General features: G+C 47.1%; 3 protein-coding genes across 3 annotated transcripts; all 3 read right to left on the bottom strand.

Moving 5' to 3' along the window:
- Positions 1-823: 823 nt before the first annotated feature.
- LOC111839963 (mucin-like protein) lies at positions 824-11,110 on the bottom strand. Its single transcript, XM_023804308.2, has 14 exons — positions 11,021-11,110; positions 9,258-9,333; positions 8,180-8,467; positions 7,382-7,615; positions 7,092-7,244; positions 6,691-6,869; positions 4,775-4,961; positions 4,374-4,493; positions 3,946-4,065; positions 3,743-3,763; positions 3,548-3,615; positions 3,267-3,456; positions 2,420-2,816; positions 824-1,367 (listed from the first exon to the last, which is right to left on the bottom strand). The coding sequence occupies exons 3-14, from the start codon at positions 8,349-8,351 to the stop codon at positions 1,226-1,228; spliced, it is 1,983 nt and encodes a 660-aa protein (XP_023660076.1). The 5' UTR covers positions 8,352-8,467; positions 9,258-9,333; positions 11,021-11,110; the 3' UTR covers positions 824-1,225.
- LOC111839964 (mucin-4-like) lies at positions 10,976-13,287 on the bottom strand. The gene is made up of 5 exons (XM_023804309.1): positions 13,100-13,287; positions 12,748-12,927; positions 11,817-12,417; positions 11,478-11,627; positions 10,976-11,235 (listed from the first exon to the last, which is right to left on the bottom strand). Exons 1-5 carry the CDS (start codon positions 13,229-13,231, stop codon positions 10,994-10,996), a joined length of 1,305 nt encoding a protein of 434 aa, XP_023660077.1. The 5' UTR covers positions 13,232-13,287; the 3' UTR covers positions 10,976-10,993.
- Positions 13,288-13,305: 18 nt separating this feature from the next.
- Positions 13,306-24,065, bottom strand: LOC111839990 (uncharacterized). The gene is made up of 6 exons (XM_023804360.2): positions 23,873-24,065; positions 19,741-19,796; positions 17,176-19,257; positions 16,202-16,324; positions 14,073-16,049; positions 13,306-13,493 (listed from the first exon to the last, which is right to left on the bottom strand). Exons 1-6 carry the CDS (start codon positions 24,013-24,015, stop codon positions 13,306-13,308), a joined length of 4,569 nt encoding a protein of 1,522 aa, XP_023660128.2. The 5' UTR covers positions 24,016-24,065.
- Between the last annotated feature and the right edge of the window lie 1,796 nt (positions 24,066-25,861).

Below are 25,861 nucleotides of genomic sequence, written 5' to 3'. Positions count from 1 at the left end.
TTCCGCTTCATGCGGCTGCAGCACAGCTGCGGCGCCATGCCCCGCCCCCGCAGAGGTCTGCAGCCAGTCCCGGGGCGCGAGACGCCACATCTGGCCATCCTCCAGGGAGCTGCGGCCGCTCTGGCGCATAGGAAACCTCGCTCAGGTGCTGTCATCCTAATGTGGGGGCGAGACTGTTGGCAGCCCCCCCGCCGCACCCCCGCAGTCAGGACAACAGTCAGAGCGAGAAGCTCCGAGATACAACTTTGTCTTGACTCCTGTGTCTCTTTGCCCACTTTGTTCTTTAGCTTTGGTGAGGCAGTGAATCGCCTAAATGTCTTGGTGCTGCAGGGTAAAAGCCAGACGCTCTTCGCCAGACACACGCAGAGCCGCAAATGCGGAGTTCTCTGACAAATGAGGCCTTAATCAAGGACGACCAACCACTTCCCTGACGCAGCGCCAGCCTCATTCAGAGCTCACAATTACACCGATACTTCCTTAATTGCTATTTGAAACATATGCACAACTGATTAAGACTGACAGAGAGCAACATAGGGGAGAAGAATAGTGAAGGAGACATGAGCGTTTCATGCCGTCTTTGAACCTCAAGCCTGGGATGGTTTGGGGGCACTTGTGAGGTTCTTCTTTGCAGCAATGATCTTAAAAACAGCAATGGTGTGCTACTGAGTCACGTGGGCCTTTGTAAGGCTGGTCCTGCCATAGGTTGCCTGCTCCTGACACCAAGTGGTGTGTACAGGTACTGCAGGCTGACAATGGTGGCGCATGTTTTACTTTATGAATCTGGTGCCCTATAGACTTTCCAGCCGTAGCTGAATCTGGGAAGAGTAACAGTGCTTAAATGAAGGTGAGAGTAGGAGGCCCTGTTGCTTATCTTTTATTATATATTCTGAAATTCCTTCATATGTTCTCTCAGGTTGTAAATGATGTTTATTGCTGTACATTGTAGCAAAAAACTGTCCATATAGCTTTTCTTTTCAACAATACTGGTATATTTTTTTCCATCCCCATCATCAGTTCTCCGGATATTTGACTGTTTTTGTTTAATTTCCGGTTTTAATCTGATTGTAACACGACACGTAGTTGTCATTATGACAATTTATGATGGTTTCAAATACTTGTCAGTCCAATCAGCAATCAGCAGACATAAATACAGCATTGATTCTGCTCAGCATTCATATGCAGTGGATGGTTGGGTTCAGGCTCGTTTCGAGTAACCAAACTCTCGCTACCGGTAGCAATCGCTGACTGTGATGCCGTCTATGACACGAGGGCTGCTGTGACTTCTGTAGTGTAATGCTGGGTCCAGGTAGTTGAAGGGAGGGAGATTGTACTGGCCCAGGCTGTACTCTGGTACGATGTGGGGAATTCTGCGGGTGAAAGGAAAGGAGATGAGAGAGACTGAATGCATCCATAGACATACAGGCCCCCACTGATCAAGGATCAGATATACTAACTTGAAAAACGGCCCCCTGAACTCTACAGACGCTCCTGTAACTCTCTAGACGTCTAGTACGACTTCTGGCCACTTCTCCCGCCGCACAGCAGCGTAGCGTGCGATCTCCCAGCATCCTAGTTTTTTGTACTTGCTAATACCCTAAAAATGACTTACGGACATTTCAAGTTATGAACGGCCGGTCGGAACATAACTCGTTCGTAAGTAGAGTAGCGTCTGTGTATTAAAAACAATGGTCAGTAGTTCAGTAAGTGAATCATTGCCTGTTTCCTAGGGGTCCATTTATGTGTAGAAGCACTGGAGACAAGCACAATGACCACTTAATCCATGCCGGAGGGACATTTTGAGGTACTTCAGTGTCACGCCCCGCTCCGTCCGCTCCCGATGTGTGCCACGCCCACCTCGTTACCTCGTGTGATTCCCTGATTGTTCTCACCTGTGATTCGTTACCCTTAGCCTGTCTCTTGTATTTAGTCCGTGTCTAAGTCAGTGTACCCCAGATCTGTTATTGTAGTGTCTGTGAATGTTCCTGCCTGGTTACCCTCCGTCTCAATTAAAACCCTGTTTGTCCGTATTTACGGCTCCAGTCGCCTGCTTTCCGGCTCGCTTGCCCCGCACCGTGACATTCAGGTTTCACAAACTACTTTACCACTGAAAGGCTCCTGTTCTTGGCTAATTAGTTCAATTCTTCTTGTGCTTTTACTGGTTTCCTTGATTGAAAGACTCATCCAGCCGTTCCACATCAATATTACTGACACATGCATGATTATAAGAGACTGACCAATCGGCGCACAGCAAGATCTCACTTCTAATGTGAAATCCAGGTTTTTTTAATTGAAATGGTAGTTTGCAAACCCTGTCCTAGCTCAGAGTGTCACCCTAGGGACAAGCATTCAGCAGTAAGTGGCAGTCCTTAATTGGACAGTGTGACTCCAGAGCCGTGGAGTAACTGACGAGGAGACGTACTCTCCTATGACGGTTTTCTTGTGCGAGCAGCAGAAGCAGGCCAGGGCGGCCAGGAGGAGCAGCAGCAGGAGTGGAATGCCGATGCCCAGCACCAGGCCCAGGATCAAAGACTTCTGATCCTCCAGAGACTGGGACTCTGATTCGCCGGTCCTGTTGACCGCACCGTTATCTGAAGCTGGATACAAAGGCATGAAGCGACAGATGTGCTTGGACATCCGGGGCCGGTCCTGGGAAGACTGCACTGCGTGGAACCCCCCCCCCCCCTCACCTAATATGCAGGACTGGGATTCCACCACATCCATGGTGCCATTGCAGACACACCTGTACCCTCCGTAGGTGTTGGCGCACAGAGCCGGCGCTTGGCACGCCGCCTCCTTGGTGACGCACTCGTCCAGGTCTGCAGGGGGCAGAGGTCAGTGTGTTTAAGGTTAACAAGTCTGCTCCGGTTGCACACTGTCAGGACTGGCAAGTCCTGGTGATGAGAGACAGGCCATATCTGGTGGCGTTAAAATCAAGGTGTTATTGACACTTGTTCTTTCCCTTTTCGCGTGTTCCTAGTTCTGCACCACACTGTCGCTCGTGGGAGTTTTACTTACACAAAAATGCTCTAAGGGCAGAACAAAAAATGATTGGTTCAATGAGATCAGATTGTAGAGGAGGTAGGTCCAAGCAACTAGAGGAGGTGGGACCAACCAATATGATGTCTCGTTCCCGCCTCCTCTGCAATCTGATTGATTATCTCTCTGAACCAATCATTTTTCATTCTGCTTTCAGAACATTTTTGTGCAAGTATAACTCCCATGAGTGTGAGTTTCCCTCTGATGATCTCTAACTGGGCTTGACGTACCTCCAACATGTGCCGCCTGGATGCGGTAGTGCCGGCTTACACGCGTCAGGTAATCCCGCACGTACCAGTGCGGCGTGTCGCTCGACACGTTGATGCGGTACTCGCTGTGTGCCTGGCCTCCATGGCCCACCTTCTTCTCAGCTGCGCTATAGAACTTGTTCTGGAATCCCATCGACAGTATTCGCTGGAGCTGAGGGAAAAGGGCAGCGGCACAGCGGGCCGGGATCATTATATGTTCTGCAAAAGTAGTAACATAATATATCCAATGCTCCCACGCTAACCTTCTGTAGGCCATTCTTCTCGTTGCCTGGATTGTTCCATTGCATGGAAACATTAAAGATGTTAAACCCTGGCGATAGAGCATCACGTCAAAAAAATACCTCGCTGCACGTGAGTATTTCTTCTGAGAGAGAAGTTTCTCCGTGCCTCACATTGGGCAGGACCAGCAGAGATCTGCTGAGCATGACGGGATGTACCTGGGGGATTAGCAGAGTCACCTGCAGGTGGATATTGAGATGATGTTACCAATGTGCAAAAAGCTTGTTTACCACAGCTCAGCCAACCAGAGTAATCTCTGAGAATGACTGATTCCATAATTATACGACCATCGCGTGAAATGTGAGTTGACCGGGTCCTGGGGGTGAGTTATTAAATGGTCTCGTGTGGTAGCAGGACGTACCGCAGCCGTCCGACTCCTCGGTGCTCCTGTAACGGCAGGAGCACTGCACTGAGCCTAGTGTGTTGACGCACTCAAACTTGGCATTGGGACAGGCAGACGGATCCATGCACTCATTTATATCTGCAGTGGAAGAACAGAGTGTTCGCAATAGAAGAGCTGCGGATTAACTTTCCAGGTGAATCAAGTTGTCGGCACGATAACAACTGTTCCAGTTAAAAGGAGGGTGGTACACAAACCAGGTTGAATTTCCCAATGAAACATGCATACCGATGTTTCCTCATATGACATGCATACAAGTAATGACTTTTAAATTGATCTCTTAAAGTTACATGACACCACCTCCTTTGTGTCCCTTGAGAGCGCTTAGGGGCTCACTGGATGGCTTCTCAAGGTGGCTTTGAAAATGCGTTGGGACTGTGCGGCCATACCTGTGCAGTTGTGTCCGTTCCCAGTGAAGCCGGGCTTGCACTTGCAGGTGAAGTCGTATCCAGTGCTGGTGCAGTGCGCCATGCTGTGGCACGGGAAGGGGAAAGGAGGGAGGCAGACGTCTGGGAAGTCACACGCCCAGTGTTTTGAGTTACTGCATGATAATCAAGCTGGAATAAACTTAGCCTTCCGTCAAGCTAATTGTGCAAGTTGATAGAAGTGAAGTTACGGACCAAAACTTCTGAATCAAGGTTTGCAATATCAGGTTCTACCTTGAGGAATGTTTTAGACTATTAACAAGTGGGAGACATGTAGTCATATTCTTATAATCCCACCGCTTCAATAGGTACCCAATTCTTTCACCAGCGACCTATTCTTACGTCTCCACGCAAGGCCCACTGACCATTCTCAAAGCACTTGTAGCCCCCCATTCGCTGGTGGGCAGTGTGTGGGGGGCACTCCCCGCATGTGAAGTTATCCCGCTGGGCCTTGCAGGTCACTCCTGGGAAGCAGGGCCGGCCCTTGCAGGCATCAGCGGCGTGCCCACAGAAAGGCCCGGTGAAGCCCTTCGGACACAGACAGCCCACCACCTGGGTGAGAATGGGAGAAGGAGCTGCAGCGAGGGTACGAGGGCTGGGCAAAATCACAGAAACACCTAACAGCATACGCATATTGAGGATCTAATAATGAATAGTGCCACCCTTCACCTTCAGAGCTACATGCAAGGTGAGGTGGGTAGTTCAGGCCCAGAAGGTAAAAAATCCAGCCCAGGATTTAGTTTCATCCAACCAGTTCAGCATAAAGAGTTACAGTCACAGAGTACTCAGCTGGTTGGTTGAAACAAAATCTTGGGCTGGATTTTTTTTACCTTCAGGGCCTGAACTATCCACCTCTGCATACAAGTCATACAAGTAATACAAGGAATGGAATACTGAACCATTCTTTGAGAACAAAAGCCTTCAGGTCTTTGGAGAATGAAGGAGATGCAAATTTACTTTGTGCTCCAGAATTTCCCATAAAGGTTTATATCTGGTGACAGTGAAGCCATGGGAGGTGTTTGACTGCATCTAGATGTTCATGAAACCTTGAATTCGTTTAGCAGAGTCATTACATTCTTTGAATTTGGAAACATCACATTTGAACACCCCATCACATCTGCACCTGGTCCTGTAAAATGGCTTTATATTGTTTGGCCATTATATGACCATGCAGAACAATGAGTAATGGTTTACATTAACTGCAGCTTCATAATACATTCATTATGCATTGATAGAACATTCATAAGCAGCAATGTATTAAAGCTGTTAAAGTATGTTGGGATGTTAAGGAATGCTTACATGTGGCTTATGAATGTTCTATGAATGCATTATAAAGGTGCTGTTAATGTAAAGTGTTAATGAACAACCAGCTGACTCCCGCAAGATGCCTGCCCATACCAGCAGTCATTATGGTTTTCTCACAATGTAAACCTGTCCAGATGAGGGAGAATTAGTAAAAATGTGTCATCAAACCTTATTAATATTCAGTCACACATGGATCTAGGGTTTTTGCTCCTTATACCAGGATACTGGTACATAGATACTTTGAGATAAGTGCTTTTTATCTTTATGAAGCTCACAACATGTTTGTTGAAACTGCATTAGTCCTTTCCTATGTGATTTTTCCTATAAGTGCATGTTGCAGGTCTCTCCCTGTCATGCGCTCCACTTAAGCTGGAATGCCATAATTACTTCTTTGTCATGAGATACACGCTTGTCTCTAAGTAGGCGGAGGGGTAGCTCTGAGGCTAGGGATCTATGACGGCACTCAGAAAGTTGCAGGTTTGAATCCTGTGAATGCCAGGAGTGATCCTATTCTGTTGAGCACCTTAACCTGTAATTGGTTTGCCCGGGGAATGACGTTAATCTGCACCCAGCCCTGGAAGAAGGTCCTCCAACTTACAGGGAAATTTGTTGGGTGGTGCTAGGATTGGCACTCCAGCCACTGGGGGGGGACTCACTCTGGTCCATTTGGACTAGTGTGGCGCTGAGGTATCACCTCCCACATGGCTGCACTCAGGTTCCTCAGGTTCTCATCCCTGAGGTGGTTTGTTGGACAATACATACTCCTTACCTCTCTCCCATTGAATCCCCTGGGACAAAGCCTTGGAAGGGGGTTCCACAGTGAAGAGGATCTTCATGTTGTTCACCGTGGAATGTGCACAGCCCTCACACATAAACCTTATACTGTCATTGTTGGATGACCTACTCCACGCCTCTTTGTTCATGCATGAAGGCTCTGTTTAAAGTTCCTGAGGGACAGGTACCATAAGTCACTCACCTGGAACTTGCCTTGCAGGTGGTTCTCTGCAATACTGCCATACTGGCAGGTTCCCCCGTTCAAACAGCTGCACAGCTGGATCACGGGGGTGAGCAGGGAGCTGAACTGCTGGTCGGTCACCATGATCGTGAGTGTCACAGGCTGGGCATTTAGTGGCATCCACATGAGAATCCCATTTCCTGCAGCAGTGCAACAGGGAGCAAAACAGGCAGCAGTCAATTACTTTGTATCGAGGGATTCTAGTTTTGCCAACCAAATGTCATGTAAAACAAGTCGGGATGAATTTTAGTTGGGTCAAAAAGTGCTACGTGACTTTTTTGTGAGACTGTGTATATGCTAATGAGCGAGGGAGTCGGGACGTGCTTGAGATTGGATTCCACTGAGCCTGCAGGCTTGCTCACCACTTCCGATCGAGGCCAGCGGGGGGCGAGGGAAGAGCAGGGAGAAGCTGACTGAGTCATTGTTGGGGTCCTGGGCGGTGAATTGGACTCGGAATGTGAAGTTGACCTGGACCTGGATCACCGTGGGATTGGTCACGATGGGGGGCATGTTTCCTACATGACCAATCACGGAGAAGTGAGAATACCATGACTGTCAAACTTCATCGATTCCTTGATCTTGCGCTTTCAGTATTATGTTAAATGCAATGGAACCTGTGCAGCTCAGAAACTTCCGGAAGTAGCTCGCTCACCAAAAATAAGGGCCAGGTTGTGATACCTCTCCTCATTGGCCAGACTCTGAAGGCCCATTTTGGTGTTGTCGGTGGCCAGGATATCATGGACGCACTGCATGCTACCTTTACATTTTTTCTTCAGGTCATCCAGAATAACTGGATTGACTGACATTAGCTCTGCTGTTGTGATTGGTTCCAACAGTTTGGAGGGCGGGCCAGAGTGCAAAAGACTCTCTGGAACTGGCACAGTCCCTGCAACACAGAGCGCACAACAAAATATTTTCCATATTGAAATATATTACACTTTACTTATCTTCACATATTATTATCTGTGTGTCATACAGAATGTGACACTGTTCCCGGTCTGCAGAGTCCCTCATGACCAGTTCCAGTCTCTTCTTGGAAGACCTCAGCCAACCTCATCCCCTACCACTGACTCTATCTTCGTTACTTTCCACAACTGGACGCTCTATTTCTGCATATCCTAATTAAGGCTGATTCTCAGTTCTCTCTTGGGGGGAATTTATCTTGGGGGGTATTTATTTCTATAGCATTTCTGATGTGATTTCCCAAGCACCTTTTGTTCCCAAAACAAATTTTGCACTTGTTACTAGTTACTCATTAGCAGCTGAGTCTAGCAAACCACCAGCCCTGTAGGTATCAGGCAGCTGCACCATCCAATGGGCCAGACCATAACCCCAAAATCACTTTATTTATATTAAGACCCCCATCCCCTTTTTCACTGTGAAAACCACACTGGAATATAGCACTAGCAGGTGTGACATCCAGACCAGACTGGTCACATGCATCACTTACAGGACAGGCCAAAGCTGTGTAGGGCCTCCTCCAATGGCAAGCTGCCCCTGGACCAGGGCAGCGTCCGGCCGCTCGACAGCAGGAAGTCATCGGTGCGACTGGAGCTCCAGAGGCCGAGCAGCCCCACCGTGCGTTGGAAGAAGCGCTGTGGGACATCCACCAGGGCTCCCATGCTGTTTCCGGTCCCCCGCCACACTGCCACATGCAGTCCACCAGCATACACTGCAATGCACTGCTCCAGAGAAGGGCAGCGCACTGCAAAGCCTTCTCTAACCGCATGAACTACACCTGAGCGGCCAGCAGAGGGAGCCATATTAGCAAGGTGGGAAAGAGTGGGTAACACCACTGTATACTGGGTACCAGGGCACTGTAATAGTGTTAAGCAAAGGCACTAAGCTAGTGCATCTGGGGCTTCAGTGAGCCCCAAAGGATTTGCCTTGCACAGATGTTTTAACAGCCATGCTCTCAGTCCGAGGACTGGGGCTAAATCAGAAGTCTTAAGGTCTTAACATCAGTCCTGGTGGTAAGCAAGTAAATAAGTAAGTAAAAGTTTATTTATAAAGCATTTTTCTAAGCAGGATGTACAAAGTGCTTTACAACGAATCTTGAAAGAAACTTATTCCAAAAACATTCAGCACACGACAACATAAAACCAAGACAATAAAATAGAAAATACTAATAAAATAAAACATAAAAGTCAAGCAGCAAATGGTCTGGCAGTATTTAACAGCCCATCCTTTTAATAATTATACAATTTAAAATATAACACTTATCAAGAAACGCAACAGATCACTGAGATTCCTAGTAATTATTATACCTGCCTGGCCCTCAGTTACCAGATAGGGCAGTCAGACACACCCTGAAGGGGCAGCGCTAACTGTATAGCATGCAGCTGTTGCTGAAAGTTTGTGGATTAGTCCAGAAGTATTCCAACCAAAACTATGACCGTTTGCTGCTTGTCTTTACCATGTGAGTGTGTGCCATGTTTACTGCAGAATACTGTGTGTCTTTGTGATGGGAATGTAGGGAACATGATATAGATCACATGTAAATGATAGTGTAATGCATTGACTCTTACCAGCTTTGACTGGAACATCCAAGTCATCTACCAGAACTGCGAGACCCTCCCCCGATGCACCCGACCGCCACTCCACCTGGGTGCAGGCGCACAACAGCAAAGGCAAATACTACTGACAAAAGTCCTTTTTTAATGCCATGATTGTTTAAGTTTGAAAAGTTTAAGCCTTTTCAGGAACCTGTAAAAGTCCCTTTTTTGAGTTGTATGAGATAATTTAGCCAAAGCAGTAAAATGATTAATAACAGGCCAAAGAAATCTATTAAACAATGGACATTACTTTTAAGTTAAACCCAGCTAACTGGGAAATCCTGGGGGGTGTTCCACAAAGCAGGATTTCTCGGTTAGCTGGGTTTAACTTAGCTAGAACTCATGATTGTCCAATAAGAGTTTAGGTAAGGAGCATTTCTATTGGACAAGCAAGACTTCTAGCTAAATTAAACCCAGCTAACCGAGAAATCCTGCGTCGTATAACACCCCCCAGCTTCGTGGAACACCCCCCTGTTCTGCTGCTTGTTGCCCTGTGCCGATTAGTTAATTATGTCCTACACCTGTTCCTTGTTTGCCCTGGTTTTCTATGAGTATTTAAGTGCCTGCCTTGCTCTATTCTCCAGTGAGTCATTGTTAGATGTTATTCTGTGCAGGATTAGGTGTTGTCACAGTACTCTGTGCTTCTCTGCCTGCTTTCCTTTTGTATGTTTAGTTTCCTCAATAAACCCTGGTTGTCTCTTGAAGCTGCAAGTGGATCGTCGGCATCTTTTCTCTGCCTGCATCATGCCCTGTGCTTGTGACAGTTTATTTGCAGAGATTAAGTGACCACTTTTTGTCAACCTTTATGCAAATATGGCACGCCATGCATTGAATTTTGTCTAACTTATAATTTGGTATTATCACCAGAACAGTAAGAGGTATTCTTTTATAAAACAACATTTTATTGTGATTATATGATTAACTATATAGTTCAGTTAAGAACTCGATATCTCCTGAAAGTCAAATTTTTTCAAAGATTAAGGTACCAAAGTATTCATGTATTAGTGCGATACAAACAAACTTAGACTTAAAAACGCACTCTTCATTACAGAATACTGTACCTGAATTTTCAATTCGCAAAGCAGCGTCCTACCTACTGGCCACAAACATACTTGTCCCAACATCGCGGGTTTACAAACCTTTTGATCAAAGCTCCACATTAGATTTTTGTTCAAAGTTAGAGGTCCGGAACAATTTTCGATAACAAAACGGTATTTCATATACTTAATGATTTATAATAACTTTACATACAGACATCAGTATATAACAATAATAGGAACTTTTTAATGTTCACTGGTCGATTCGACTCTGTCATTGGGCGAGGGGGTAATGGCGAGTTGTGTGAGAAATTTGGTAGTTCTGCAATGTATTTTTGTACTTCAAACCAAGTTAAGCCTTTTTACGTAAACAATATAGATTCATAAGGTGCATTATCGGCTGGGGTTAATTTGCGGTTCGGTCCGCATCCGTACTTTGAGAACCCCTACTCTGTGTTACACGGGAAATTTTCTCCAGTCTCCTGTAGCCAATCACTTCGCTCTGTTGTAGCTACATCTGAAAGGTGTTTCTTTTACAGCAGTGGGGTGAGCGTTAATCAATATTAGATCTTTCTTTGTGTTTGAGCACCCTCTTGGAGTGAACTGTGAGGTCCTTTTATCATATGCGACACTCTTACACCCCTGACTGTCCCACCCAGCATTCCTTAGGTGCTACCGGCTGCATTTCCGCTCACACACCTTGCCGATGCCCTGGTGGAACGCGGCCAAGCGCACCACGGCAGGGACCTTGCTGGGCCGCCCATCGATCTCCAGTACATCTATCTCTGCCTGCAGGGTGAAGATGTTGAAGCCTGAGGCGGAGGAAAGGCGGGCCACGACGAACTCGCCAACGGCCTTGAAGGAGAACGGTGTCCCATCAAAGGTAATGAAGTGAAGACTCCCGTACATCATTCCTGAGTGACATAGAACAAGGCATTGTGGAAGCTTCAGGTTGGATGGTAACACAGGTAAGTAACTGTCTTTTAAATCAGTCAGTAGTAGTTTCAAATGGTCATACAACAATCAGAAAAATAAGTCATAGGTAATGGGATTTGATATTCAATCATTGAAAGATTGGGGACATCTAATGGGTAATAGAGGTACTGCACTATGACTCATCTGGAAAAGAACCTCTGCATTAAAAGTTCTTGCTCACCAATGCCCTGAGCCACCTTGACTGTGGGATTTAAGTTCTCTGGGCTTGTCCAGCCGTAACCTTGGCAGCGGTCCATTGGGCGCTTCAGCAGGTAGAAATGGCAGAGAGGGGACTGGACACAACACCACTGAAATGGGAGGAGGTCTTTGTCTGTAGAGAGAGAGCGGAATCAGATTTACTCTCAAGCAGTTCACATGTAATGCACCCATGCAGTTGACAGATAAGCTAAATTACTAGTAAACTTTACAGTAAATCAAAGATATAATGTAATTAATGAAATAAAGGGGCTAATGAATGCATCACATTAAATGTCGTATAATATTCAGATGAAATCTTTACCGATGTGGTCTTTCACAGTAGCTGCAGTAAAGTAGCGCTCGCTGTATCCTGCCAGCAGGGGGCCTTGCGGGTCATATACACATATCTTTCCAGAACCGTAGGCATTGGGTAGGATGGACTGGAAGACTTGGCCGTTGACCCCGCCCCATCTAAGGGCCCTCAGCTCTTTCACTCTCTCCCCCTGCTGGGGGGGCAGGGTCATAGGGCCAAAGGCCAGGTCCTCAAGGGCTTGAGTTCGGCTGCAGGGGCAGGGAGGCACACCTACCACCCACGCTGAGGGGTGCGGTTCCTTCATCGCCCACACTTGACACTTCGTTTGTGGCTCCTTGTCAGAGTTCGTCGGCCCACTCAGGTCATACACCCACTGGCCCAAGTGACCTGTGTTTCCCTTCACTTCTTGAGGTCGGTACCTCCCGCCCGGACCAAAGAGGTTATCTGCTGGAAAGGCGAGCTCATTGTAGAAGTTTTTGTTTCCATCGGTGTAACCCATGAGCGCCGTGTGATATAGCCTCTGTCCGGGACCCCAGTTCATCTCATCGAAATGTAGCAGAGCGAATGAGCGCTCCCCATCTGTAGTGAGGACGCACTGGAAGGTGTTGGTCTGTAATTCCACACCAGAAAGGGAGAAGTGGGGAAAGATTCATTGGTGAGTTTTGCACAGTCAAGGTTATCTGTCTCTAATTTTGGTGGACTTGGTTTAGACTAGTGCTCCCAGTCTTTCTCCAAGTCCTTCTGGGACGTCCAGTTAGCTGTTCTTCATTTATATTACAATGTCAAACCAACATATAGGTATATTAGGTTTACTCTTGTGGTTGTATCTTCAAGACATAATATGCCATGCTTTTGAACATCAGATTGCTTGTAAAATATAAATAAATGTCAGACATGGTGTTCTGTCAATGTTCTGTCACAAGTACTGTACCCTGCCGACCTCAGATAGGTTGATCTTCTGGTAGGACACTGGCAGCACATGGTCCCAGGTAATCTTGAGGATCCAGGTCGGGGTGAACACGGGCCCCCCTCTGCGATGCTCAAAAAGGGTCACTTCTTCTGCCGTGCGGTCAAATACGATTTGAGAGTAGATGTCTGAGAGGTTTCGTTGATGGTACTCCTGAGATAGCGTGTGGGGAGATGTAAATGTCAGGCGGCCAGGGTTCATGAAAAAGATGGTAACTAATGAACCAGTATTGACATTTACATAGGTCCTGGACAAAGATAATACACAGGATCATTAAACATACGCAGACTGGGCACAGCTCCCAGTCTCCTGGATGACCACCAACCTGGTAGAAGAGCTTCCCCGCCCCTATGGTGAGGTCTGCATCGTCCCAGAATGCTGCTAGCATAGCCACACTTTCATTGCCACGAAAACCTTTTGGGAAGGCAGTGGGGAACAGGAACTGCTCATTCTCCATGACTGACTGGAACTGGATGAGACCGTTGTCTGAAAACTTTGGGAAAGAGTAGGACATGGTCACTCACATGAGTTTCATGGAGGCCCCCCTACACAAGCCCAACCTGATGATGGCCAGAGGAAGCTTACATAGACTCTGTTGTATGACTTTCCCAGGAAAGGGAATCCCGCAGGGTGCATGATGTAGGGAGAGTTGGTGTCGGGCCCTGTGGCCTTGACTGTGTTGTCCCCCACCTCTTGTCCAAAGGGGGACAGCTTGCTCTCTGCAGGGGGCAGGAGAACACGGTCAATGCTGAATTCAGAGACCTCGTAAAATAAGGGTACAAGGAACACACAGTGGACAGACAGGCAGCCCCTGATGTTGAGATACTGGCCAAAAATAGTGTGACCTTAAAATGTGGTTGTTGTGCGGGGGAATGGTGGCACAGTGGTTAGCACTTTGCCTCACACTTCCGGGACCTGAGTTTGAGTTTCCGCCGCGGCTCCATGTATATGCAGTTTGCATGATCTCCCCTTGTCATTGTGGAGTGTGTCCCCCCGCCCTCAGTCCAAAAATATGCTGAGGCTAACTGCAGTTACCAAATTGCCCATAGGTGTGAATGGTGTGTGAGTGTGCCCTGTAATGGGTTGGTGGCCCATCCTGGGTTGTCCGCTCCATTATGGCCATAGGCTCTGGAGCCCCCCACAAGCTATTACAGAGAATGCATAGGCTGCTGGTTATGTGAAGTATGTCTAAAAGGGGTGATGTGATGCTAATTGAAAAAGGGAGTCATAAAGGGATTCAAGATACTGTAGGTCAGAGGGCTCATTTACATATGATGCTCATTGTGTGAGTAGCCCACCCTTTTGGCAGAGGGTGTTGCTGGGTGGGCAGGTGCAGCTGAAGGATCCTGGTAAGTTTTGGCATGTGGTGTGGGGGGGGCAGGCTGAAGGGGACAGGCACTCATCCCTGTCAACACAGCCTCGTGGTCCACGCCCCTGCTCTTTGATGGGGCTCCAGCCGTTGGGGCAGCGGCAGAGGAATGACCCCACGGTGTTGGAGCAGGTGGCGGCTGAGTGGCAGGTGCCCTGGTCCAGCTGGCACTCATCCAGGTCCACGCATAGCGGACCGATGCTCAGGAACCCCGGAGCACACGGACACCAGAATGAGCCTGGTGTGTTGATGCAGCGAGCTGTCCGGTGGCAGGGGGATTGATGAGCGGCACACTCGTCTACGTCCTCACACCATGTGCCATTCAAAGAGTATCCCAAGGGGCAGTGGCATGAGAAAGAGCCTATTGTGTTCTGACAGCTGGCGAGAGGGTGGCATGCCCCTTTTCTGGTCGTGCACTCGTCAATGTCAACGCAAGCCCCTGCCTTCTCCTGGTACCCCTCACTGCAAGAGCAGATAAACCCCCCCAGTTTGCTGATACATTCTTGATCAGGGCGGCAGTTGGCGCCAGAGACGCACCAGTCAATGAGGCCGCAGCCGTCCCCCTGTGGCTCGTAACCTGCCACGCAAGAGCACAGGAAGTGCCCGTCCGTGTTCACACACTCCGCATGGGCGGGGCAAAGGTTTTCCTGCTTGGCACACTCATCTATATCGGTGCACTCTGTAGCATTAGACTCAAAGCCCTTGTCACAGGGGCACTCATAGAAGCCGATGGTGTTGAGACAGCTGGAATGGGGGCCGCAGACTGCAGGACTGTCAGCACATTCATCCACATCCTGACAGCCAGTGTTAGCGCTGTGGAAGCCCTCCTCACAAAGACAGAGGAATGATCCGGGGGTGTTGACGCAAGTGCCATTAGTGCATAGCCAGTCTTGCTCTGGGGTGGAGCACTCGTCTATATCCTCACAGAGAGAGCCATTGGAGGAGAATCCCAGGTTACAGGGGCAGAGGTAGCCACCCTCGGTGTTGCGGCACATGGTATTTTCTGGACACGTGAAGCTGTCCAGGCACTCATTGATGTCCTTGCAGTCCCAGCCGTTCCCGCTATACCCCTCACGGCAGCTGCAGAGGAAGGATCCGACCACATTCTGGCAGTAAGATGCATTGGGGCATGATGCCAGTCCTCGGGCGCATTCATCCACTTCCTCGCACAGAAAGCCTTTGGCCTCAAACCCTGGGTCACAAGGGCATTGGTAGCTCCCGTCGATGTTGACACAAGTACTGTTGTCGGGACAGGTGAAGTTACCAATCCAGCATTCGTCTATATCCTCACAGTGTGTTCCGTTGTCCAGGTAACCATCCCAGCACTTGCAGTAGAAGGAACCTTCCATGTTAAGGCAGTGGGCAAATTTGGGGCACTGAACCTCCCCTAGTTTGCACTCATCGAGGTCCGAACAGTGTGTTCCATTCCCGGCAAATCCTTCATTGCAACGGCAGTAGTGTGAACCTAGATGGGAGGTACATTGGGCCATGAGGTGACAGACACTCCTGGCGTTTCTGCAGTCCTCCTCACTCACACAGGTGCCCCGCACGTAGGCGAGGCCCAAGCTGCAGATGCATGAGTAGGCCCCAGGTGAATTCTCGCATGTTAGGTTTTGTGCACAGGAGCCGGGCATCAAACACTCATCCACATCCTCGCAGACGACCCCACTGCCCTGGTAGCCGTCAAGACACCGACAGTGATGCGATCCCTGCGTGTTGAGGCACTGCGCGTGTCGGTCGCAGCTGTGGGGAAGAGTGGAATTCTCTGCGCACTCGTCCACATCCTGGCACTCAAAGCCGGAGCCGACGGTGCCTAAAGGGCAGGTGCAGGTGAAGGAGCCGACCAGATTAGAGCAGCTGGCGGCCGGGTGGCATCCTCCATTTTGCGTTTGGCACTCATCAATGTCTACAAGTCATCCAAAATGGGACAGGGTCAGGACAAAGCCTCCTATAAAGAAATCCAACCAGAGACAGAAGCACACACACCGCGGCTTCCCTCGCCGCAAGTTTCTGCTGACGCTGGAACCGAGGGCAGGAGACAGGAAAGGGGTGACTTACCAGAGCAGTTGTAGCCGTCCCCCGTGAAGCCACTGAAGCAGAAGCAGAGGTGGCTGCCCATCGTGTTGATGCACCGGGCGAACTTGCTGCAGGCCTGCTGTTGCGATTCACACTCATCCACATCTGGGCGATGGTGTGACAGAGAGAAGGAGAGACAGAATTGTAGGACCAGTCACGTCACTTTCATAATATTATTAAGGGGGAAAATTACTATTTCACAGGCCATGCAGATTTTTCTGTAAAACTTATACAGGAGTTTATACGTATATATATATATATTCTCTGTACCCTTGAAAAACGTATTAGCTAGAGTTAAAGTCAAGGGGTATAGTTAAGCTTAACAATGAGCACATAGATGCATAAGAAATGAATCTGAATAATATTAATTTGGATTATTTCAGTGACAGGTGCTGCCTTATATCATGTTAATTCCCAGCATCTCTCTTTTCTCACAAGCCTTTTAATAGTTGAAATCAACAAATATTCATAATGAGTCTATATGACCAGAAACATACCTTTTCAATACCAAATTGAAAAGTTTATTGTAAAATTTTTTTGTAATTTTTACAATTTTAATTACAAAATACTTTTTGGCTACATATTTTGAGAGGGCGCCTTATTGTCTTCTTTACAGTAAATATGCATAAAGCAGAATTTAACAGAACTAATGTTATATAATACAAGCTGAAAACAACAATGACACATTACTCATCCCTATGGGGAAATTCTCTTTTCATCTACCCCATCTTCCTCTTCAAAGCCATATTTATATCGATTGATTTGAATAATAATAATAATAATAGTGACAAACAAGAAGGTGAGAACAAGCCTAGCATGGAGCTGCGGCTAATGGCCTCGCCACAGACGTGATTGTTCTGCTGAGGCACCACCCACATCTGAGAGCTGGCATATGCTTCATTATAGAACAGAACATGCGTAAGGTGATGCTTGAGTCCTCCTGAGTATGACCTTACCGACACAGATTTCCCCATCCTGCTCGAACCCGGGTTTGCAGACACAGACATAGGAGCCGGGGATGTTCACACAGTCTGTCCTGTTGTCTGGACAGACATCTCCCTGGCACTCATTGACATCGGTGCAGGCAAGTCCATCCCCTTCGAAACCCACATCGCAGATGCATTGGTACCCGGAGGGTGAGTGGTGGCAAAGGCCGTAGGGTGGACAGGCCGGGATGCAACTGGTACTGGGGAGCAGGCAGGTGTTGTTGTATGCCACCGTGCCATTCAGACAGGAACACACATGAGTGCCAGGCGAGTTGATGCACACGGCTTCGGGAGGGCAGCTGTGGTTGGAGACGGCACACTCGTCAATGTCGAGGCACAAGGAGCCGTCGCCCTTGTAGCCCTGCAGACAGTGGCAGGTGAAGTCCCCAGGAGAGTTGGAGCAGACAGCCCGGGGGTGACAGGTGCCCCCTGTGGCACACTCATCCACGTCATCGCACTGTGTGCCATTGCCCATGAAACCGCGCTTGCAGGAGCAGGTGAAGGAGCCAGGGGTGTTGAGGCAGGTGGCGTTAGCATGGCACGGCTTGGCGATAATGCACTCGTTGACATCCAAGCAGGGGGCGTTGGTGGTGGAACGGGTGAAGCCCACCTGGCAGGGGCACTGGTAGGACCCCTCGGTGTTGGTGCAGCGCTCGTTGGCCTGGCACGGTGCCTGCAGCTCCTGGCACTCGTCCACATCTTGGCACATGGTCTGATTGACCAGGCGAAACCCCAGAGAGCACAGGCAGGAGAAGGATCCCTTGTTGTTGACACAGGTGCCTTTGTTTCGGCAGCCCCCGTTGTCCACCAGGCATTCATTGATGTCCTCACATGATGCCATGCCGTCACCAGTGTAACCAGCCTGGCAGCTACACCTGTATGAGCCGGGCATATTAGCGCAGAGGGCATTGGAGTGGCACGGCGTGGCCTGCGTGCACTCGTCCACGTCCCTGCAGGAGACACCGTTTCCCTCATAGCCTGGCTGACAGACACAGGAGAAGGACCCAGGGACGTTGGAACAGGTGGCGTAGGGACTGCACCGGCCCAGAGTACACTCATCGAGATCCTGGCACCTGGAGCCATTAAAAATGAAGCCGGAGCCACAGTCACAGTTAAAGGAGCCGCCTGTGTTGACGCAGGTGGCACTGGTGGGGCAGGTGTTGGGCGTAGCGCATTCATTGATGTCGGTACACTGGCGTCCATCCCCCGCAAAGCCAGGGCGACAGGAGCACTCATAGCTGCCCAGCACGTTGATGCAGTTGGCGTTGCGGTCGCAGGAGTTTGATCCCATGCACTCATTTATATCCATGCAGGTCACCCCGTTACCGGCAAAGCCCTGTAGGCAGGAGCAACGGAAAGAGCCCGGCAGATTGACGCAGGAGGAGAACACGCTGCAGATGTTGCTGGAACACTCGTTGATGTCATTGCATGCCTGTCCATTGCTCTGGTAACCTGGGCTGCAGAGGCAGGTGTAAGTCCCTGGTGCGTTCCTGCACCCTCTGTAACCAAAGGAGGGGGAGCAAACTCCGGGGGTCTCTGAGCATTCGTCAATGTCCAGACAGAGGTAGTTACCATTGCCTTTGTAGCCTGTATTGCACGTACACAGGTAAGAGCCGGGATTGTTGGTGCAGGTGGCGTTCCAGTGGCATATTCGTGACTTGACACACTCATCCTCGTCCTGGCACTCGAACCCGTTCCCTCTGAAGCCATCCATGCAGCGGCATGTGCGTCCTCCTGGCGTGTTGCTGCACATGGCGTTGCGGTGGCAGCCTCCGTTGTTGGTCAGGCACTCGTTAACGTCCTCACACTGCATGCCGTTGCCCACATAGCCATCCTGGCATGTGCAGCTGTAGCTGCCCGGCGAGTTGCTGCAGCGTGCCTTCAGGTGGCAGCTGTGCAAGCCGAACGCGCACTCGTCGATGTCCTCACACTGCAGCCCGTTGCCGTAGTAACCCACGTGGCACACGCACCGTAAGTTTCCATCCTGCGTGTTCATGCAGTCGGCAAGGCTGTGGCACTGCATTCCCACTGACAGGCACTTTCTCAGATCCACTGAAGGAAATTCCCAGCAAGATACAGGGAAGGAGAGACAGGGAGAGTAAAAGGAGCATTAAAGGCGTTAAGGAATCATGGGATATTTAAAAATATATTCAAACTGAATTATTGACAAGATATTCAAGTAGAAATTCTCAAGGTATCTGCAAGGAAACTGATACAAACTCAACTCATTGCATTCCCACTACTGGGCTATGAGGCTACCTGAGCTTGTGAGAGTTTTACTTACACAAAATGTTCTGAGGACAGAACAGAAAAATCATTGGTTCAGAGAGATAACTAATCAGACAGTAGAGGAGGTGGGTCCAAACAACTAGAGGAGGCGAGATCACGACAACTGATTGGTTGGTCTGACATCTGACCAAGATCTTATTGGTTATCTCTCTGAACTAATCATTTTTCTCGTTCTACCCTAAGAACATTTTTGTGCTAGTGAAACTCCTATGAGTGCGACCCGAGTCGGTTGATATGGGGGCTCACCTGCGGAGGCGGGTCCAAGTACCATGCACGCATATGCCAGGCACAGTAGGGGAGCGCTGCAGAAGACGGTAGTGTGTTACTACATGGGCAAGTTTAATAAAGAACACACTTCATTCAGGCAGTATGACATTTGATTCTACTTAGCATTGTCATATTTATTGGGTAAATTGTTATTGTGGTGTTTTCCTGTAATGTGACTATGAACTTTAATTACGTCTGGTGTACATCAGAAGCCCTGTAAGGATCCTTCAAACAAAATAGCATACCGTTAAACGCTCGGTTGTATTTTATGTGTTGGACGGGCGTTTTGACCAGAGCTGGGCTATATATAACGTTGTAGTAGCAACTTAGCTAACTAATAAGTTACCATTAGAATTTCGTTAACTTGAATTAACTTGAACACACAAACGGTAGTTTGTGTTCGACCGCTGAAGTGCAGGAATAAGTCGTTGGCAGATGTACTCAAATGACTCACGGGACACTAAGAAATTTTGAACGAGCTGTGTTGGGTAAACCCAGAGACAATAACATATAAAGCTAAAAATAATGTAAGCATTTGCAGTAAATCCAAAAACATCTTGCGTTCATGGCATCTCACACGGTCCTCCACTTTTGTCTTCATTTCTGAGGCGGTACCCCTCCCACAGCAACATGCAAACACTGTCGTTCTACCCTTTCGGCACCAAGTGTAGTGTGAATGTGAGCGATGGCACCAGCACCGGCTCCAGCGAGGGCTTGGTGTGTAAGGGGTATGAGAGTGATCAGAGGAGAGAAATCCACAATCGCCAACTGGGTGTTGGCCAGCGAAGTATTGTCAATGCGGGATATGAATGAAGGCTATCCCGCCTGATATGAACCAACAGAAAGGCTGCTATGGCACAAACAGCAGATGATATTTATTATGGTTGTGGGAGTATTGTGTCAGAACACACGGGGCATGGAGTCCTGCTGCGTATTGGACTTGTTAGTTCAATGCATCCCGCAGATGCTTGACTCATACCTGGCCGTTTGAATGACGCAGCAAAAAAGGTCATTCATTGGACCAGGCCACCTTCCTTCATTATTCCAAGGTCCAGTTCCGATGCTCGTGTTTCCACTTTCGACGGTGGACAGAGGTCAGCATGGGCACTCTAACTGGCCTGTGACTACATACCGCATGCACAATAGGGCTTGACACACTACGTGCCGTAACACAGTATTCTTGTGATCATCATCAAAATCATCTGCGATTTGTACCATGACAACGCTTTTGTTGGTTTGTTCCAGATGGGATAGCCTTCATTCACATTTTGCATCTACAAGTCTTGGCTACCGTGCACCTAGTCAGTGGTTCAAGGTTTTTCCCTCCTAAGTACTCACCACAGCTGATCGTGAGAACCCCAAGTGCCTTGCCATTTCGGAGATGCTCTGATGCAGCCATCTGGCTGAATATTTTGTTCAAGAGTAATACTCCAGGGCTCTACTGCACATTGTAAGCTGCAATCTTAAAAACATCTAAGCCTGTTTTACTACAAATTTTAATTTTGCTTAAATGACTTTGTGCCCTGAGGACACTGGGTGAGACATCTGATAATCGCAAAGGAATACTTTTCTCTGTAATGAGTAAAGAGATCTACTGGCGTGCATTTTATGTTGATGGTCAGTCATTATCCTCTTAGTCTGGAATTGATATCAGGCTACTAGACTTTTTTGAGGTTGAGAGCCACAGGTGACGTCTCAATGGAGCTCTGTGGTTTGCTGAACACAGCTATTCAATGCGGGAATCTGAGTTTTTTGTTGCATTTCCTTTGGAGGGTATTGCCGAGTAGAATACAAGAATTACTGTTTTGCCAGAGACGTAAAAATATAATACTGCACGCACAATTATTTCTGCTGTTCTGAATGAAATTAAACATATCAGTGTATCAGAAATACATCAATACATCACTAGTACACAAATTCTGGTTCATGCTTTTATCGTGTCATGCATTGACTATTGTCATTACCGTTTCATTGGCCTTCCTGCTAAATTTTTACAAAAGCTTCAGTTTATTCAGAACTCTGCTACAAGAGTCCTCACACATAACAAGTGTTCTGCTCACATCACCCCCATTCTCTCACAGTCATACTGGTTACCAGTTCTGTCCCATATCAAATTCAGTATCCTAGTAGTCACCTTCAAAACATTACTTGGCCATGCACCCCCTTACTACCCCCCCCTCGCACTCTTTGGTCATCTAGCTGTAATCTGCTCCTTGTCCCTCGCGCCAAATTTCTCACTATGGGTAGCAGATCATTCAGTACCGTCGCCTCCAAACTTCAGAATTCTCTTTCTCAGTCTCTCCTTGACTGTTTCTCATTGTCCACTTTCAAATCCAGGAAAGACTTTCCTGTTTAATGTAGATTTCTCTTCATGTACTGCTTACATGATTTTTTTTCATACCTCCTCCTTATAAAGTGACCTTTGATTTGTGAAAGGCAGTGTATAAATGTAACTTACTATTATAATTATTATTATTAATCTAAACATGAGAAACGAGGGACGAGTGAATAATTATGGTCACTAGTTTCCACCCAAGATGGATGCCTTGGAATAATCCAGTGTCAGTCTCCATGGAATAATCCAGTGTCAGTCTCCATGGAATAATCCAGTGTCAGTCTCCATGGAATAATCCAGTGTCAGTTTCCTTGGAATAATCCTATATAACTATTGGAACATCTTTGATGCCTACAGTACCACTCATAATGTAATATGAAGTTTTGGTCACTTTGTTGGTTGAAATGGGCTTCTTGTCTTTGTTTATGAATGTCTTTCTACTGCGGCTGCATGGGTGTGGACGACAGTGTCCTTGCTATTATGGATAAATTTCAAGAAGCCAAAGGGAACAAGACATCTTTTTTTTTTCACACTTGGAACGAAATGGAGCCAAGGTGGGGGTAAATCGATGGATGCCAAAGAGAGTACACCGAAGCTGAAACGAATTCCAGATCACCGGTTGTGTTACATTTTGAATATTACCCTACCCTTCAGGCTGGGTTACTCTATTGTCCTGCTGTGTTACAACGTCCATGGTGTCAGGTGAAGGAAGACAGTTATGAGAAATACTGCCCAGGGTCAAAAGCCGCAAGGCCAGTATCTGCTGTGCCGTGGGGATCTCAGAACTCTCTGCATTCAGGCATTTTTATGCTGGAGGGAGTCTTTCTGCAGGAACACTTACCTGGAAAGTGCAATATGCTCCCGAGAATGAAAGAAGTGGGATTTTATTTTGGAAAATTCCACCTTTTAGTTAGTAGTTGTGACCCTAAAGAGGCTAAAATATAATTAATTATATTTCAGAAGTTGCTCTTTGAAGAAAGTTTCACTGTACTGAAACACCTGTCAGCCAGGCTCTGGGATTCCATGGAAGGACTCAGGTTTACCAAGGCAAAAAATTGCCCCATAAAGTATGTGCCAAAATACTGTATTAAAAAGAACGGTAGAGTATAACAGACGTACAAACAGAAAGCCAAGTGCAAAGAGTACGAGAAATTTCTTACGGCACTGGTGGTCGCGTGACATATCAGTGAAACATAATACAATCAAACACTTAATGAAGAAAAAAATAGAATGTAACTGAAACAGAGGTATTAAAATAGAAATGATATGTGCAAATAAATAAACATACTGGAAAAAATAAATAAAGTGAGACAAGTGTATAATGCAAACGGCTTGGGGTATGCACAAACAAACATAAGGAAACGTTAAGAGTATGACTACTCACACAGTGTGCATATAAAGTGGCTCGAGAAAAATAACTAGATAAATAGTCTAATTTGGGCTTTATGTTGTCAAAATTTCTAAATATTTCTTTCAAATCCTAAATCCAAAAAACCATATCAAAAAACTTTCGTTCATACACTTCCTGAAATATCCTGCATTTTTCATTGTATATGTGATCATAAAGGATATTATTAAAATAATAATTACATATGACAAGAATTACCAAATCAGGAATGAGGAGAGATTGCCTGCATATTGCTAAATTAATCAAATCATCAACTACATGAAACCACCAAAAATGAGTTTGAGAGAAGAAAGAACAGTCCAGGGAGGAGAAGTTGACCACGAACAGGAGGCTGTACTGAGGATTTAAGGAAAGCTGTTTCTGCTTACCGCATGGCTTTTAGTCTCTGTGACTTGAGTTCATTAAGTACAAGGTATTTTGCGTTTCTGATGTCTTGTTTTTGCTTCCCGCTGCCCTGAAATGACCAGCTTGTGGTTGTAGAGGCTGCATCTGCCTGAGCTGGATCGTGCATATCAGCCTTAACTCCACAGCGGATCGAACACAATGGCCCATTCTAGAACCTTCTGATACTGTACACCTTACAAAATGGGAACACCCTTGTCTTTTTGTGTTGGACGTCACACTGAGTAAATGAACTATACCCTCAGGATTTAGTCTGTCTTTTCACGAAGAAATAGCCGCATACAGGACAGTCATCAGGGATGTGTTCAGATCAAATCACACCCTGAGCCTATCATCAAAACAGTGATCTGTTTATAGTTTAACAGAAATTGGTTTTCAAGTCCGAGTCTCACACTCTGCCCTACAGACTGGTTTGTGGCTCTTTGTAAACCCATACTTAGCGCAAACCACACTGTTGTGTTGTATAGTAAAAAGTACATCAACCATCTCCTCACTTCAGATTCAGGTAACTGCTATGAATGTGTCGCAGAATATCCTATATTCTCAGAAAAATGGTTGGTTGTGCTGTGGCCACCCTTGAAAAAATATGCAGACCCGGGGGTTGTCCGTAAATTGTTGCAAAATTTGCATGATCAAAAGGGGCACAAATTTGTCAGTCAGAAGGGGGGGGGGGGGTCCCCTCTGTAAATTTTGCTGTAGGCCCCCTGCCGCTTCTGATCTCATTGATTGTCTTTGAATCTCTACGTTGGACCAGAAGCTGCAGTCAGGACAGAATATGGAGAAAATGAGTGGCTCCAGATTGGTAAGGAGTTTGACAAGAATTCATACTGTCTCCATGGCGGCCTAGCATATAATAAGAGAAAATAGAGTAAGAAGACAACTGCGGATTAAACATTGTTGATGTTTTTTCCTCCAACCTGCCAGGTCCCGCAGACGAGCAGAGCTTAATGACCCCTCCCCAAATGGAAAGGGCTCGCTCACCCTCGCACTCAATGCCAGGTATTGTTGATCTGAGCCTTTCTACTCGCACCTTACTGCCCTTCCTTCTCATCTCCAGTCCTGCTTGTAACAATCATAAACAACAAAGAATATGGCAGTCATAGTCAGGTTTGTGTAAGAACAAATTTTCAAATTCTTTGGAATATGGTATTTATTTGATCTCTTTCTGGATGTGAGAACTGGACAATGACGCAGGTAGACAGGAAGAGTATCATTACCTTTGAAATATTATGTTCTGTAAGGAAAACAAGTGGATTCTTGTTCAAATCAAGCCTGAACTTGAAAAAGAGATGATTAGAATGAAGCTGTCTTATTTTGGGCTCGTTATGAGTAGACCCAGTGCAGTGACACTTGGAAAAATCGAAGATAAAAGAGGAAGACGAAAAGCAAGATGGTGAATGGAGTCAATCATCCAAGCAAACATGCTTTAAGAAGCCTGAACACCCAGACAGAAGTTCAGAGAGAAATAATGTTCCCAAATCCTCTGGTGCATATTGTGGTATAGTATGGATGTTTTTCGTTACTGCTGTCTTTGTACAAATTGGTACCGTGGGGCTTAGTAACAGTTTTACTTTATCCTCCTGAGACCCCACGTCCTCATATAAGGGCATCATTTTTAGTTTAAAACTATTCATTGTTCAAAAAAATAAGGTTTGGTTTTTATGATTATGAGGTCCTACTAATCCCAAATAGCTAAAGGAAATAAAACATGCACACTAAACAAAAGCCCTGTGGCCTGTACTACGAAGCGGGGTTACTGGCTTATCGGGGTAACTTGTCGGATTTAAGGTACCACAGTTTAAATGGACTTCATATTCGTTCACTTACATTTTGCCCAGACTACCTTAAATCCGACAAGTTACCCCGATAAGCCAGTAACCCCGCTTCGTAGTACAGGCCACTGGACTCAGGAGGTAATCTGCCATATCTTGGCAAACTGTTTATTCTTGTGCTGT

This window comes from Paramormyrops kingsleyae, chromosome 3 (assembly GCF_048594095.1).
Source record: "Paramormyrops kingsleyae isolate MSU_618 chromosome 3, PKINGS_0.4, whole genome shotgun sequence".
Lineage (NCBI taxonomy): Eukaryota > Metazoa > Chordata > Actinopteri > Osteoglossiformes > Mormyridae > Paramormyrops > Paramormyrops kingsleyae.
Note: the sequence above shows the minus strand (reverse complement) of the source record. Positions and strands in the feature narration are given on the sequence as shown.